Source organism: Macaca nemestrina, chromosome 5 (genome assembly GCF_043159975.1).
Source record: "Macaca nemestrina isolate mMacNem1 chromosome 5, mMacNem.hap1, whole genome shotgun sequence".
Lineage (NCBI taxonomy): Eukaryota > Metazoa > Chordata > Mammalia > Primates > Cercopithecidae > Macaca > Macaca nemestrina.
Genome location: NC_092129.1, coordinates 170,523,537 through 170,539,899, shown reverse-complemented (window position 1 = coordinate 170,539,899; position 16,363 = coordinate 170,523,537). Strand labels below are relative to the sequence as shown.

The window sequence follows — 16,363 nt, the reverse complement described above, 5'->3', positions numbered from 1 at the left end:
TTAGGGGTAGACTCTGAAGTCCTTAAGGATGTTCCTATGGGTTGAGCCCAGGATTCATACAGATAGTTCCTAGAAAACTATGTGCACGCTTTTTATTAAGCATCTTGTTCTTTCAAGAAATTACATCAGGTTAGAAACTGGAATCCACCCAGATCATGTTTGTAATTTTTCCAAATGCTTCCTGTTTGGAGAACGTTAGTCTGCCTGCCGTAGGCCTTATCTATCTGCTGACAGAGAGCAGCCTATCTCTGGAAGGGATGTGAGTTCAGGCAGAGCTTTAGTGTGATTGGGGGTGTAGTTGGGTTGGGTGCACCTCACAAGAATGGCGTGTTGTGACTGCCTTTTGTTATTCCTTTTTTTTTAAATTTTTTTAACTTTTTTATTATTTATTTTTTATTATAATTTAAGTTCTAGGGTACATGTGTACAACGTGCAGATTTGTTACATAGGTATACAAGTGCCATGTTGGTTTGCTGCACCCATCAACTTGTCATTTACATTAGGTATTTCTCCTAATGCTATCCCTCCCCAAGCCCACCACCCCCAGACAGGCCCCAGTGTGTGATGTTACCCACCCTGTGTCCATGTGTTCTCATTGTTCAATTCCCACTTACAAGTGAGAACATGTGGTGTTTGGTTTTCTGTCCTTGTGATAATTTGCTGAGAATGATGGTTTCCAGCTTCATCCATGTCTCTGTAAAGGACACGAACTCATCCTTTTTTATGGCTGCATAGTATTCCAGGTGTATATGTACCACATTTTCTTAATCCAGTCTGTCACTGATGGACATTTGGGTTGGTTCCAAGTCTTTGCTATTGTGACTAGTGCCACAATAAACATACATGTGTATGTGTCTTTATAGTAGCATGATTTATAATCCTTTGGGTATATACCCAGTAATGGGATGGCTGGGTCAAATGATATTTCTCGTTCTAGATCCTTGAGGAATCGCCACACTGTCTTCCACAATGGTTGAACTAGTTTACAGTCCCACCAACAGTATAAAAGCATTCCTATTTCTCCACATCCTCTCCAGCATCTGTTGTTTCCTGACTTTTTAATGATCGCTGTTGTAACTGGTGTGAGATGGCATCTCATTGTGGTTTTGATTTGCCTTTCTCTGATGACCAGTGATGATGAGCATTTTTTCATGTGTCTGTTGGCTGCATAAATGTCTTCTTTTGAGAAGTGTCTGTTCATATCCTTTGCCTACTTTTAGATGGGGTGTTTTTTTCTTGTATATTTGGTTAAGTTCTCTGTAGATTCTGGATATTAGCCCTTTGTCAGATGGGTAGATTGCAAAAATTTCCTCCCATTCTGTAGGTTGCCTGTTCACTCTGATGGTAGTTTCTTTTGCTGTGCAGAAGCTCTTTAGTTTAATTCGATCCCATTTGTTTATTTTTGGCTTTTGTTGCCATTGCTTTTGGTGTTTTAGTCATGAAGTCTTTGCCCATGCCTATGTCCTGAATGGTACTGCCTAGGTTTTCTTCTAGGATTTTTATGGTTTTAGGTCTAACATTTAAGTCTTTACTTCATCTTGAGTTAATTTTTGTATAAGGTATAAGGAAGGGACCCAGTTTCAACTTTCTACATATGGCTAGCCGTTTTTCCCAGCACGCTTTATTAAATAGGGAATCTTTTCCCCCTTGCTTGTTTTTGTCAGGTTTATCAAAGATCAGATGTTTGTAGATGGGTGGTGTTATTTCTGAGGACTCTGTTCTGTTCCATTGTGACCGTCTTAATTTCTCTCAGCGTTGTGCTGCCAAAACGTGAATAGAGCCAGAGAGGAAAAAGCCTACTCTTCTTCTGAGTTTATTTTTATCAGGAGTCCATGGCAGGGAAGAGAGGAAAGGAAGGGGAGGAGGGGTTGAGCCTTTATTGATAGTCTCTATCCTCGACTGGGCGTAGTGTGTGGCTCTGGGCTTATGAGGATGAGGAAGTCCCTTCCCTGCTTAGAGGGAGTCAGCCATACATGAGAAGCCAGTAGGATGCTCCTTACAGCTGGGATACAAAATGAGGCCACATTCCCTTTAATATTCAAGCTCACTATCTCTGAGCCCCCATCTCACTATGTTTCTTCCTTGCCTGCTTCCTGCCTGTCCCCGGTTCCATCTCTCAGGGGAGGGTTAGCCTCCCCTCATTCATTCCATCCAAGGGTTAGCCTTGGTTGCCATTCCTTCAAGAGAGGAAGGTCAGGAAGCTTGCTTAGTGAGCTGAGGAATTCAGTTCCACATTTGCTGGAATCCTTAGTGCTTTAATACAGGTTGGTCATCCTTGAAAGATCTCCATATCCAGGGTGGGGCATTCCTGGCTTCATTCACTGTCTTAGGCCTGCAGTGGGCAGTGAGGTGCAGCATTTGCTTCTCCAGGGGGAGGGCAGAAAAGGGGCTCTCTCTTCTCCTCCTGGCAGACTATGTTCAGTGTTATACCCCTTAATTCTGGCTTTCCAGGGCCACGCTGCTGACCTTACAAGGGCCTGCAGAGCTGTAGCGCCTAGGAGAGAAGGGGAGACAAGCTGTGTCCCCAGCCGACCTCCCTTTCCCAGTTTCTGCTGCCCAGGAGACCCCATCATGAGTTCCAAGTCTGGCTCCTGCTTGTTGTCCTAGGATGAGGACATTTGTTTCAGGGGAAAAACTCCTACCTTGTGATCCATGTAAAGTGCTTGGCATAGCACTTGGGGTGCAGGGAGCCCTCACCACCATAGCTGCTGTCCCTGTGGGTCTGTGTTCAGGCAGGAGAACTGCCTGGAATTGCAGGACGGGAGGGCGAGCCATGGTCTGTGTCCACAATTACTTCGTCTCGTGTTATTCTCTGTCTTCAGTTCCCTTTGCTACCCCAAGTCTCTGGCAGTGTCCTGTTGAAAAGTTTGGCTCTTATTTGAGTTGTCAAGGAGAAGGCCATGTGTCCTTGCCCTCACCTTCAGTCGCTGTGCTGAGGGAAGCTGAAATTAGCACCTTCCCGCAAAGGGAAGGTGAACTTGGGGAGGAAGGGTAGGCTTTGGGGTCCAGTGGGCCTCAACTCAGCACTCACACAAACATACAGGCTTGTTTTTACTTTTGTGAAGGAAGATGGATTCCTTCGCACTAGGCTTTTTTAATCTTCGTAATATGCCTGCTCTAGGAAAGGCATTACTGTGCACCTCAAAGAGCCAAGGAAAGTGAGGACAGAGAAAGGTACATAACGTGCATAAGATCATACATTTGGTTGGGAGGCATAGCTGCGGTGCAGAGCCAGCTGTGTGTGCCCAAAGCCCCTGCTTCTTTAAAACACTGTACACTCACCCAGCAGGTCACATGCGATGGTGTTTTCATGGTACAGGAAAGATGTTTGTTTATCTTAAAGTGTAACTTCACACTGGGTCAAGTTTCAAGATACAGACAATTGATATGGGATACAAATGTCCAAATGGTACACGGGATTGATAAAGATTTTACTCTGTTTAGGTATGGCAGATTTTCGGAAGTGTTTTGCAAAAGCAAAGCACATAGTCATCATCTCAGGCGCAGGTGTTAGTGCGGAAAGTGGCGTTCCGACTTTCAGAGGAGCTGGAGGTTACTGGAGAAAATGGCAAGCCCAGGTTTGTAATGTTTCCAGAACATGAAAAGCTTCTGTCGAATGAAACCGTAACAGAGTTTGACTCAAATCCTGTTCCTATCCCTGAAACCCCGGGGAAATGTTTTTAAGTTAACTGTGACCCTATTGTCTCATTGATTTTTGGCATAAACACAAATTTCCTATGATTAAGTTCAAAATTTAAGCAAGGCTGCCACTTTCCTTTCTAGATATGTATGGATTGCATTTATTCAGATAACAGTTTCTCCTAATAATTGTGTTAAAGTTAAATCAGAAAACTTTCGTTAGCATCATTCATTACTTTTCTAAAGTTATTGAACTTAAGTATGACACAGAGTTTCTGTGAACTTTTCATGTTAAAACTAATGTTGATTATTGAAGGGTTAGGATTTGATATTCAAAAATTTATAGGAAAGCCTTCAGAATGTAAGTTCTGTGAAGGTGCGGATTTTTTAAATTCAATTTTTATTGAGATCTAATTTACATAAAGTAAAAGTCACCAGTTTTAAGTGTACAATTTAATGAGTTTTAACAAATGGACATAGTTATATAGCCAGCACCATAATCACAATGTAGAACATTTCTGTCCCTCTAGAATATTCCTTCATGGCCCTTTGCAGTCTGTGCTCTCCCGTCCCACTGGCTCAGGAAATCCCTAGCTTTAGAAGACAAGGAATTGTTTGTTTGTTTGTTTGTTTGAGACGGAGTTTTGCTCTTGCTGCCCAGCTGGAGTACAATGGCGTGATATCAGCTCACTGCAACCACCACCTCCCAGGTTCAAGCGATTCTCCTGCCTCAGCCTCCCGAGTAGCTGGGATTACAGGCATGCACCGCCATACCCAGCTCATTTTTGTATTTTTTAATAGAGACGGGGTTTTACCATGTTGGTCAGGCTGGTCTCAAACTCCTGACCTCAGGTGATCCACCCATCTTGGCCTCCCAAAATGCTGGGATTACAGGCATGAGCCACCATGCCCGGCCTCTGTTTGTTTTATTCATTGCACTGTCTCCAGCTCCCAGAACTCTGGCACGTTATCAGTGCTTAATGGATTTTCATTGGCTGAACAAAAGCAGTCATAAATAAGTACTGCAATACGTGTCTTCCATGGTTAGTAGCTCATTTCTCATTGAACGCAGAGTTCATGAACCTGCCCCCTCCTTCTTCTCCTGAACATCTGGGCCTGGCAGATGCTTGGGTGTTCTGCCTCCTGCCTCCTGCCCTCTGGGTGAAGGGTGGGGGCCATCACCTTAAAGGTGAAGTGGAGGAAAAAGGAGAGCAGAGAACATTAGGGGCCAGGAAGAAAGAGGGGCCACAGGGCATTCCCTGGATTAGCAGCAGCAGAGGGTGGGAGGTCAGAAGGTGTGGGAGGAGCTTGGAGGAGGGGCGCTTAGTTGTGTCCAAAAAGGCTCAGAGTTTGTGGACAAAGCAAAGAAGTCGATAGAATGCATTTGACTCCAGTAGCCTCCCAGGGACACCTGTGGACATGTTGCTGTGCCGCCTATAAACTGTTCCAGGCCGTGTGTTCTAGGTGGAGAGCAGGGTCGGTGTGGGCCAACCCCTCATTTGGCAAAGACTGACATTGCCACCAAGCAGAGGGGCCTTTACAGTAGAATGAAACGCACATGTGTTCAATGTAGGAAGCGTCTCCTTGATAGAGAAGCCATACTTCTTTTTAAAATTAATGTTATTGAGGCAGAATTTCCTTAGAATAAAATGCACCCACGTGCATTGTGTGTACAGGTTGATGAGTTTTGACAGGTGCATGCACCTGCATAACACCTCCACCTCCACTGTCAAGAAACAGAAATTTCAGTGATCGCTGAAAGTTCCCTGTGCCTTTCCCTGCCAGCTTCCGGCCCCAGACAACCCCTACTCGGCTCCTTTACCAGAAAGGAGGTTTGTTTCTCCCAGAATCATATTTAAAGTATATGTATTTTATCTATTCTGTTTATATATAATATACACTTTTTATATGTAGCCGTGTATGTGTTTAGCTGTGTGTGTAGTTGCATGTATGTGTGTAGCTGTGTATGTATGATGTGTGTATTTCTGTGTGTGTAGGTGTGTGTGGATTTGTGTGTAGGTGTGTGTATGTAGATGTGTATAATTGTGTATGTTTAGTTGTGTGCATATTAACAGATACGTGTGGTTGTATATGTGTATAGTTGTGTGTATGTTGTGTAATTGTATGTTGTATGTGTGCAGTTGTGTGTATGTAGATGTGTGTAGCTGTGTATGTAGATGTGTGTGTATGTTTAGTTGTGTGTGTAGTTGTGTATGTAGTTGTGTGTATGTTTAGTTGTGTGTATAGTTGTGTATGTAGTTGTGTGTATGTTTAGTTGTGTGTATAGTTGTGTATGTAGTTGTGTATATGTTTAGTTGTGTGTGTGTATAGTGTGTATGTAGATGTGTGTAGTTGCGTGTATATGTTTAGTTGTGTGTATGCAGTTGTGTGTATGTGTGTAGTGTGTGTATGTTTAGCTGTGTGTGTGCAGTTGTGTATGTAGATGTGTGTAGTTTGTGTAGTAGTGTATGTGTGTTTAGCTGTGTGTGTACAGTTTATATGTAGATGTGTGTAGTTGTGTGTGTTTAGTTTGTGTGTGTAGTTGTGTGTATGTGTGTATAGTTGTGTGGATGTAGATGTGTGTAGTTGTGTGTGTATCTTTAGTGTGTGTGTAGTTATATGTATGTAGTTGTGTGTATGTAGATGTATGTAGTCCTGTGTATGTCTAGTTGTATGTGTGTGCAGTTGTGTGTCAATGTGTGTAGTGTGTATGTATGTCGAGTTGTGTGTGTGGTTGTGTGTATGTGTTTAGTTGTATATGTGTAGATGTGTATGGATGTAGATGTGTGTAGTCATGTGTATGTCTAGTTGTGTGTATGTGTGTGCAGTTGTGTGTGTGTCGACGTGTGTAGTGTGTATATATGTTGAGTTTGTGTGGTTGTGTGTATGTGTTTATTTGTATGTGTGTAGATGTATGTGGATGTAGATGTGTGTAGTCGTGTGTATGTCTAGTTGTGTGTATGTGTGTGCAGTTGTGTGTGTCGATGTGTGTAGTGTGTATGTATGTTGTGTGTGTGGTTGTGTGTATGTGTTTATTTGTATGTGTGTAGATGTGTGTGGATGTAGATGTGTGTAGTCGTGTGTATGTCTAGTTGTGTGTATGTGTGTGCAGTTGTGTGTGTCGATGTGTGTAGTGTGTATGTTGAGTTGTGTGTGGTTGTATGTGTTTATTTGTATGTGTGTAGATGTGTGTGGATGTAGATGTGTGTAGTCGTGTGTATGTCTAGTTATGTGTATGTGTGTGCAGTTGTGTGTGTGTCAGTGTGTAGTGTGTATGTATGTTGAGTTGTGTGTGTGTGGTTGTATGTGTATAGATGTGTGTGGTTGTGTGTGTTGTATGTGTGTAGATGTGTGTGGATGTAGATGTGTATAGTCGTGTGTATGTCTAGTTATATGTATGTGTGTGCAGTTGTGTGTGTGTCGATGTGTATAGTGTGTATGTATGTTGAGTTGTGTGTATGTGTTTAGTTGTATGTGTGTAGATGTGTGTGGATGTAGATGTGTGTAGTTGTATGTGTGTGTGTATAGCCATAGCTATAGTTATCAAAACTGAGTTTCTTAACCATGGTCATTAGACTTCAATGGGCATTTCGCATTTCATGTTTTCCCTGGGTGTAGGTCAAAATGAGATCCACTTCATATGTTTTAGGGCTCCATGAAAAAGGGGATTCGACCCAAAATACCTTCCTGCATATTATTTTACTTCATCTTCACAGCTTACTTGGGAGATAAATGGGACAGGTTGCATCGTCCCTGCTTTGTCACTAAGGAAATTGACTGATTTCTCCAAGACCCCTGGGCAGTCCCAGGATGGGGACGTAGGCTGGTACCCAGGCCCTGCCTGGCATCTGCCATGTTGTTTGAACCTAGTGCTGCCATCTCCAGCCTGCACCCTCCTGACACTGCCTATCTCTGCCTTAGGGAGGAAGGGCCTGTGCCCCAGAGTTCAGCATCCTGGCTGCCCCTGCCTCCCTCACTCCCGCCTCCTCTCCCACCCCCAGGACCTGGCGACTCCCCTGGCCTTTGCCCACAACCCGTCCCGGGTGTGGGAGTTCTACCACTACCGGCGGGAGGTCATGGGGAGCAAGGAGCCCAACGCCGGGCACCGCGCCATAGCCGAGTGTGAGACCCGGCTGGGTAAGCAGGGCCGGCGAGTCGTGGTCATCACCCAGAACATCGATGAGTTGCACCGCAAGGCTGGCACCAAGAACCTTCTGGAGATCCATGGTGAGAGACCCCCAGCCTCACGTTCAGGGAACCAACTTTAAAACACCTGTCCTGCCATTTCAGCATCACCCCTGGTGCCTTCCCTCCCTCCCTGGTGGACACCTGTCCCGTTCCCATAGGATGCTGTGGCATTTCCTTTGGAGACATGTCAGTGCCCCGTGGCACCTGGGCAGCTCCCTTTAGCCATGGGAGGAGCCTCTGACCCATAGCATTATTTACTTAGCAGTTCCTGCATCCTCGCTGCTCAGTATGGTCTGAGAGCCAGCGACATTCGGCGTCCCCCAAGAACTTGTTAGAAATGCGGAATCTCAGGCCCCATAGGACCCACCGAATCAGAATCTGCATTTTCCCATGAGCCCAGGTGGCTGGTGTGCTACTGGAGGAACGCTGGGGTGCACAGCTGCATGACCCCTTCCTTTGTGGAGGGGCACGGTGCTGTGAGACAACGGCCTCAATGAGCCGAGGAACAGGAGGCCTGGCTCATTGGACAGCCAGGGCTTGAGCAGGATTGGGCAGGGGCAGACTGCAGCATCTTGGGGTCTCCTGTCACTCTCCCTTCATCCTGGTGGTCACTCCCCACTGAGGCTGCGCTTCCGCCCCACCCTGGAGCCTCAGAGAGCTGCCAGCTCAGTGCTGGACACCACCAAACCCACCAAGCCTGTGATGTCGGTGGAGTTTGTCTGGGGTCCCTCTGGGCTCCTTCCTCTGTCCTGGGTGACCCCTCACTCCTTCACTCTTGTCTTCTGGTTCCTCCCTTCTTTACTGTCACCACAAGTCTAATACATCCAGCTGTCCACAGTCATAATGGGCAAACTAGGGTTTCTCCCAAGGCCATTTGCATTTAAAGAGTCTGCATTCAGATTCAAGGAATGCATTTCGTATTTTTTAAGCATTTATTTCTCTTAATTTTATTCAATTAATTAATTTACTTTTTTTAGCAATGGGGGTTTCACTCTTGCCCAGGCTGGGGTACAGTAGCTCGATCATAGCTCATTGCAGGCTTGAACTCCTGGCCTTAAGGGATCCTCCCACCTCAGCCTCCAGAGTAGCTGGGACTACAAGCACATGCCACCATGCCCAGATAATTTTTTAAATTTTTGTGGAGACAGTGTCTCACCATGTTGTCCAGGCTGGTCTCGAACTCTTGGCCTCGAGCAATCCTCCTTCCTCAGCCTCCCAAAGTTTTGGGATTACAGGCGTGAGCCATTGCGCCAGCCAAGAATGCATTTCTAAGTGTAGCATTTCCAGAGGCAGTGCACCAGTGGGGATGTTTGTTTTTGCGTGTGTGTGGTAAAGCTGCCTGCTTTTACTTAGGTCACCCTGATAAGGAAAGCGAGGCATTACTCATTTCGACTCTGCCTCTCTTTTGTTTGCCAGGAACAGCCAGCCACCTATTAACTGAGCATCTTTTTGGTACCTACATCTACTGGGTCTGAGCCACTTTCCACGTGCCTCTGCTTATTTCCCTGCAATGTCAGAATGTGGCCTATGTCATCAGCATAAAACTGAGATGACAATGCCTGTTACAGAATTGTTGTAAGGATTAAATAAGATCATATATGTGTGTTAGGACTTTTTTTAGTTTCAAATGATGAGAACTCTCTTCTAACTTAGGTTAAAAAAAATCAATGGCATCTTCAGTCTGATGAAGGGTGTTTTAAGATGCATCGTGTTTTTAATGTGGCATTTAGAATATAATCTGCCTAAACCATGATATACTATTTTATTATCCCTTAGAATTGTTATTTTATACTTAGAGAGCTTGTTAAAATGAGTATAATAAACTGGTCCAAATATTTCTCATTATCTAGCTCTTCTGAATTCTGAGTGTCTCAGAGCATGGATGTCTGTGTTTTCCATGCAGTTTCATGCTCTGTGCCTCAGGACATGGATGATGCGGCCTTTCCAGAGAGAATGCCCCTCTGTTAGAGCTGCGATTCTCGTCCAAGCTCCTGGCACACCTTCCGCGGGTTCGCTATTGGGCCTGACATACTCTTACCAAGAGGCCATCAGTGGAAAGGCTGTAGACAACAGCCAAAACCCGCTTTCCTTCCTGAAGCGGCCCTTGAATGGTTTGTTGGTGGAAGGATCCAGGGGCTGAATCTGCCTGGTCAGGCCACGGAGAATAACAACCAAGTCACCCCACTTTTCAGTGTTCTCCTTCAGCAAGTCTGTGCAAGCATGATGGTGATGTCACACTCACATCTGGCTAGTAGCAATTGCAGGACACATCTGAATTTCAGAGATGTGAAAATGGGGAAAAACGTCTATACTAAAACTGACAAAACCGAGGAGCCTGGGGTGCAGCTTGTGTCATCTTTCCTCCTGGCCCCTGGCCCCCTCCTTCTCTCAGCTTTACTCACTCTTTGAGGTGGCCTCCCTTCTCCCTCTGCAATTGATCTGCCTCCACGTGCCAGGGGAGAGTGCCTCCGACAGCTCCAGGCTCTCCAGCTCAGCCACCTGCTCAGAAAATAAACCTCTGGGTGGGCTTGCTTGGTCCACATGCCCACCCTTCTGACCAAACATGACTGCAGAGGGATGGGCCCCACATGGGGGCCGTGTGGAGCATGTGGCCGAACTTGTATTTGAGATGTGACCCACAGCTCTATTGGCTCAGCACGCGAGAGAGCAGGGATGGTGGTCCCAAAGGAAGGACTCGGGGGCAGAACGGAGCAGCGCATGTCCACCGTGGTTGAAAGTGCTCTGCATGGTACCAGGTGCCTAGTACCCATTTCATAAACTCTGGCCCCCTTCAGCTCAATAAGTAGTCATTAGTATTAACAATTACTTTTTTCACTTAGTAGTTGATTACTTATTTATTGAGGTGCTTTTGTATAAAAGATTGAAGCTTTCTGAAATCAAAGTTAAGATTTTGTAAACATATCCCATGCCGTTGAACCTTTATCAGTCATATCAATAAATCATGCCCTTAGATTTACGTTGAGCTCCCTCTACCCTATTGGCCACTTCTGCCCACTTGAACACCACTCCAAGGTCATCTGACGGCACGTTAGTCATGGAGTTAGTTATTTTTCCTCCAGATTATAAAGTCCTTGAGGGCATATGTTCTTGACTGGCTTAAGAGTACTGCATGCCTCTGTTTCCCATGAAAGCTAGGGTAGGCCCATTTGCTAAAATGAAGTATGGCTCAGTGTGGCGGTGCACACCTATAGTCCCAGCTGCTCAGGAGGCAAAGGTAGGAGGATCGCTCGAGCCCAGGAGTTGGAAGCTGCAGTGAGCTATGATCGTACTACTATACTCCAGCCTGGGTAACTGGGTGAGACCAGAAAATGAAATGAAGTGTGGAAAGTGAAGTATCTTACATCCTTTCAGATGTGGAGATGATTGCTCTTGATTAGACTAAATTCTGGATTTCCTTCATATGTATTTTTCAGGTAGCTTATTTAAAACTCGATGTACCTCTTGTGGCATTGTGGCTGAGAATTACAAGAGTCCAATTTGTCCAGCTTTATCAGGAAAAGGGTAATTATACCACACTACAGAATAAGTATATGTTGTTTTCTCCTTTAGGTCGGACATAAATGTGAGGAAATTGAACATTCATCAAAGATTCCCATTGATATGAGAAATAAGACTAAATACAAGGCTGGGTGTGGTGGCTCATGCCTGTAAATCCCAGCACTTTGGGGTTACAAGGTGGGAAGATTGCTTGAGTTCAGGAGTTCAAGATCAGCCTGGGCAACATAGTGAGAAACCTGTCTCTACAAAAAAAAAAAAAAAAATTAGCTGGGTATGGTGGCACATGCCTGTAGTCCCAGCTACTAGAGAGGCTGAAGTGGGAGGGTTATTTGAACCTGGGAAGTCGAGGCTGCAGTGAGCTGAGATCATGCCACCGCACCACAGCCTGGGTGACAGGGAGACCCTGTCTCAAAAAAAAAAAAAACAAATATAGCCTTGTGATAAAAGAAATATTTTGCTCACAACTTACAGTGTTAAGTGAAAACCACAGGGTCCTGAATTTATACACACATGAGTTTGTATAACTGCATATAGTTAAAAGACCAGAAGAAAATATAACAAAATATTAACAAGGAATATCAGGAGTGGAGGGATTATGGGTAATTTTTAATTTCTTCTTTATATCTTTCTGAATTTTCCTACATTTCTATGATGAACAAGCACTATTATTACAATGAGGGAAACATTTGAGGGTAGACACAATATTGAGGAAAATTCCATTTCAAAACAGTATAAATTATATAAGGAATGTATAATGTCATTGCAGAGGATACAAATGATGATGATGTATAAAGGTAAACATGAAGTTCCCTCTTAGCACACCCAGCTACTCCAGCCCTCCCTACACACGAATTCTCTCACTGGCAGTACAACCACTGGTGATTTTTTTTTTTTTCCTGAGACAGAGTCTTGCTCTGTTTCCCAGGCTGGAGTACAGTGGCACAATCACACCTTACTGCAGCCTCCAACTCCTGGGCTCAAGCAATCCTCCTGCCTTAGCCTCCCAAGTAGCTAGGACTATAGGCACACACCACACTGAGCTAATTTTTGTATTTCTAGTAGAAATGCAGTCTCACTATATTGCCCAGGCTGGTCTTGATCTTCTGGCCTCAAGCAGTCCTCCCACTCTGGCCTCGCCAAATGCTGGGATTATAGGCATGAGCCACTATGCCCAGTACCACTGGTAATTAATGGCTTGGGGTCCTTCCTTCTAATGCCCTTCCAAGTGAGCATGTATTAATTAGGAGTTTTACACCACATACTACCAGGCAAATATACAAACTGAGTTATGTTGTTTCTTTATTTTTTATTATGCCAATAACAATCTTTCTTTTCTAATATTATTTGCTTCAGTGCTCCAGAACCTGGAACTCAAGATGCCAGCATCCCAGTTGAGAAACTTCCCCGGTGGGTAAAAAGCTCTGATTTGTACCAGTGTTCCTGGTTACAAAAAAATAGACATCAAAATCTAAACATGTATTTGGCAAGATGCCTCTTAAATCAAATGCACAAATGTGAAAACTAGCCTTGACCTCTAAGACCAAAAGTGAAAGGACAAAGGATGAACCAAAGTAGGATGAAAAAAATGATTTCTTTCCAACCCCTTTTTGCTTTGTGTTCTGGCGGGATCATTTCAGGTCGGGAAAGTTTCTGAAGCTGTTGTGTGACAGGTGGTTACCCAGTGTACAGAAAGCATATGGGCTGACCTGTAACTGGTCAAATAACATCACTGGCATTATTAATCCATGGTTAAGGAGGCAATGAATAAGGAGGCAATGAAAGGACGTGAATAGGAGAGGTTACAGGACCCAACAGAATGTTCATAGATTTAAAAAAAAAAAAAAGGAAGATTTTGATGCCAATTTTTCAAAACCAGACATTAAAACAGCACTTCTATAATCTGTAATTGGATCAGAGGTTTTTTTGTTGCGGGTTTTTTTGTTTTTTTGTTTTTTTTTTGAGATGGAATCTCACTCTGATGTCCAGGCTGGAGTGCAGTGGCGTGATCTTGGCTCACTGTAACCTCCGCCTTCTGGATTCAAATGATTCTCTTGCCTCAGCCTCCCGAGTAGCTGGGATTACAGGCGCCCGCCACCATGCCCGGCTATTTTTTGTGTTTTTAGTAGAGACGAGGTTTTGCCATGTTGGCCAGGCTGGTCTTGAGCTCTTGACCTCAGGTGATCCACCCACCTCGGCCTCCCAACATGCTGGGATTACAGGCATGAGCCACCGCGCCTGGCTGGATTAGAGTGTTTTTAAGGTAAAATAAAACAGCACTTCTAAAAGTGTTTCATAGAACATTAATTTAATATTACGTTGAGAGACATTACTTGATAAAAACATGTTAGGCACTCAAATTACAGAAATGTTAGACTAAACAAAGTTAAAATATGTTTGCTCTACTGCAGGACTTTTCAGAGCATTTATTCCACATTGCTGCCTTCTAAAAAGTGGTTATAAAATGTATGTTAATGCTTTACTGACTTATTTAACCACAGAACCTTTTAAATTTTCCTTATGAGGGTTTTAATTGCTAAATATTAAAGTTTTCTTCTGAAGGAATAGGGAGACCTGGAGGACTTCTATGATGCAGGAGATTACGATGATGAAAATGGTGTTTGAGGGATGATTTTAGGAGGTGTGTAGAAGGTGACCCTGAGGTAGGAGGGAGTGAAAGAAAGAGAATTTTAGTAATGGATACAGGAAAGCTGACTACATACGGGGCCAGAGAGACGTGAACCTGAGAGCACATGAAAGGTCATCGATGAAATTAGGGGATGCTTGGGGTGGGAGGCAAACCTGAGTCCAGTATGACTCCCAGGTCTGGGTGGCTGTGAGCACAAGTGTGAGCATAATGAAGGAACCGGGAAAGCTTAGCTGAAACAATCTGTCAGCACATCAAGTACACAGAGACAAGATAAAAAACAAGGACAGTTCGGCAGGGCGCGGTGGCTCACGCCTGTCATCCCAGCACTTTGGGAGGCTGAGGCAGGCATATCATGAGGTCAGGAGTTCGAGACCAGCCTGGCCAATATAGTGAAACCCCATCTCTACTAAAAATACAAAAATTAGCCGGGTGTGGTCGCATACGCCTGTAGTCCCAGCTACTCGGTAGGCTGAGGCAGGAGAATGGCGTGAACCCGGGAGGCGGAGCTTGCAGTGAGCCGAGACCACGCCACTGCACTCCAGCCTGGGCGGCTAACAGAGCGAGACTCCGTCTCAAAAAAAATAAATTAAAAAAAAAAAAAAAAAAAAAAGGACCGTTACACCTGATGCTTCACATGCAAGGCAACTTTATATAGGCTGGGAGGACAGTGTAGGGAATAAGAGGCATCAGAGGTGAACCATCTGGACGTACTGGGGTTGGGGTAGCCCCTGGCCGCCCTCCGATCCAGCTGGGCAGACTTTGCTCGGGGTTGGCTCAAGGATCCCATTCTTCCAGGTGTGAAGAGGCAGGCTGCGGAGGCTTGCTGCGCCCTCACGTCGTGTGGTTTGGAGAAAACCTGGATCCTGCCATTCTGGAGGAGGTTGACAAAGAGCTCGGCCGCTGTGATTTATGTCTAGTGGTGGGTCACGGCTTTCCCTGACCCCAAGACAGGACTGGAGTTAGTTATTCTTTGCTTCCCCCTCTCCTCTTTTCCGTCCTCGCTCCCTTGCTTCTTTCCTTCCCGCCTTCTCTCCCCCCTCCCCTTCTTCCTTTCCTTAAAATGTATGTTGAGAGGGCTTTGTGGCATCCTATAGAAAAACTGAGAAACAATGAATAAGAATTTATATTAAAATAGGAAACCATGCATGTCTTGGACATCTCAAAGCCTTCTCCCCCAGCCCCACCAAAAAAAAAGAACATACTATTGGTTTTTAAAATAATACGTGCTTATGATTAAATTTAATGGAGAACATGCAAAAATTATCACATTATAAAGAGGAAATTAGAAATCGCCCATAGTTCTACTAATCAGAAATAGTTACCATTAGCAGTTTAGTATATTTTCTTCTAGACCAGGAGTGAGCAAACAGCAGCCTTTGGGCCAAATTGGGCCTGCTACCTGTTTTTGTAAATAAAGTTTTATTGGAACTCAGCCGCACTCATTCTTCCACACACTATGACTACTTTCAAACTACAGTGGCAGAGTTGAGTACTTGTGACAGAGACTGAATGGCTGCAAAGCCTGAAAAATTTACTCTATGGTCCTTTTCAGAATAAGTTGGCCCACCTCTGGTCTAAACCTTTTCTTATGCAGATGTACACATATTAATTAAAATTCAAAACTGACTTCATGACATATGTTCTGTTTTGAAACTACTTTATTCACGCAGCAGTTCACTTAGCATATTCCATGTCAGTACATCTAAATCAATATCATCTTTCAGTTGACTGTATGGTGTTTTATATGGATAGGGAATGATATATTTAGCTAATTCTCTACTGTAAGACATTTGGGCTATTTCAAATTTTGATATTTTAATCAATGATATCGTACATATCCTTAGATAGAAATCTTATCATGCTCTTCAAATGATTTCCTTAAGACACATTTCCTAAAAGTGGGATTAATTGGACAGATTGTATGCATATTTCAAATTTTTCTTGACACATCTTTAAAAGCAGAGGCACTTTCTTGTGGTGCATATTCATTCAGCCAGTATTTAAAGAATGCTTTCCAATGTCGAGTATAGTATCACTGTTGATGATGGATTGTTAAATGAGAAAAGCTGGTTTACAAACCAGTCATGCTCTTCCCATCCCTGCAAAGAATGTTTATAAGCAAATATTTATGAGAGAAAACCTAAGAGGACATACATGAAAATGTTAACAGTGGTTATCTTGGGGTAAGATTATTGATGATATCTATTTTTTTTCTTCGTATTTTCTACCTTTAACAAAAAGAAAATATGTTTTAAAAAGTTATGGATCATTTGCTTAACTTTAAAGCAGAAACAAAACCAGAACTACCCCCAAAACATGTTGAGTCACTTCTAAGTCACTCTTTTGTTAACTCTCCTTTTCATGTCACAT

General features: G+C 43.9%; 1 protein-coding gene across 14 annotated transcripts in view; it reads left to right on the top strand.

Moving 5' to 3' along the window:
• LOC105482449 (sirtuin 5) overlaps window positions 1-16,363 on the top strand; it is a 49,266-nt gene that overhangs the window by 21,255 nt on the left and 11,648 nt on the right. For 8 of the 14 annotated variants that reach the window (XM_071097607.1, XM_071097606.1, XM_071097602.1 and 5 more), the window contains 6 exons: window positions 3,445-3,578; window positions 7,641-7,866; window positions 10,470-10,583; window positions 11,262-11,349; window positions 12,700-12,753; window positions 14,789-14,912. In XM_071097607.1, coding sequence (XP_070953708.1) covers window positions 3,445-3,578; window positions 7,641-7,866; window positions 10,470-10,583; window positions 11,262-11,349; window positions 12,700-12,753; window positions 14,789-14,912 — 740 coding nt within the window. Of the gene's footprint in view, window positions 1-3,444; window positions 3,579-7,640; window positions 7,867-10,469; window positions 10,584-11,261; window positions 11,350-12,699; window positions 12,754-14,788; window positions 14,952-16,363 lie in introns of all 14 variants that reach the window. The other 6 variants (XM_071097610.1, XM_071097609.1, XM_071097611.1 and 3 more) reach the window with 5 other exon arrangements.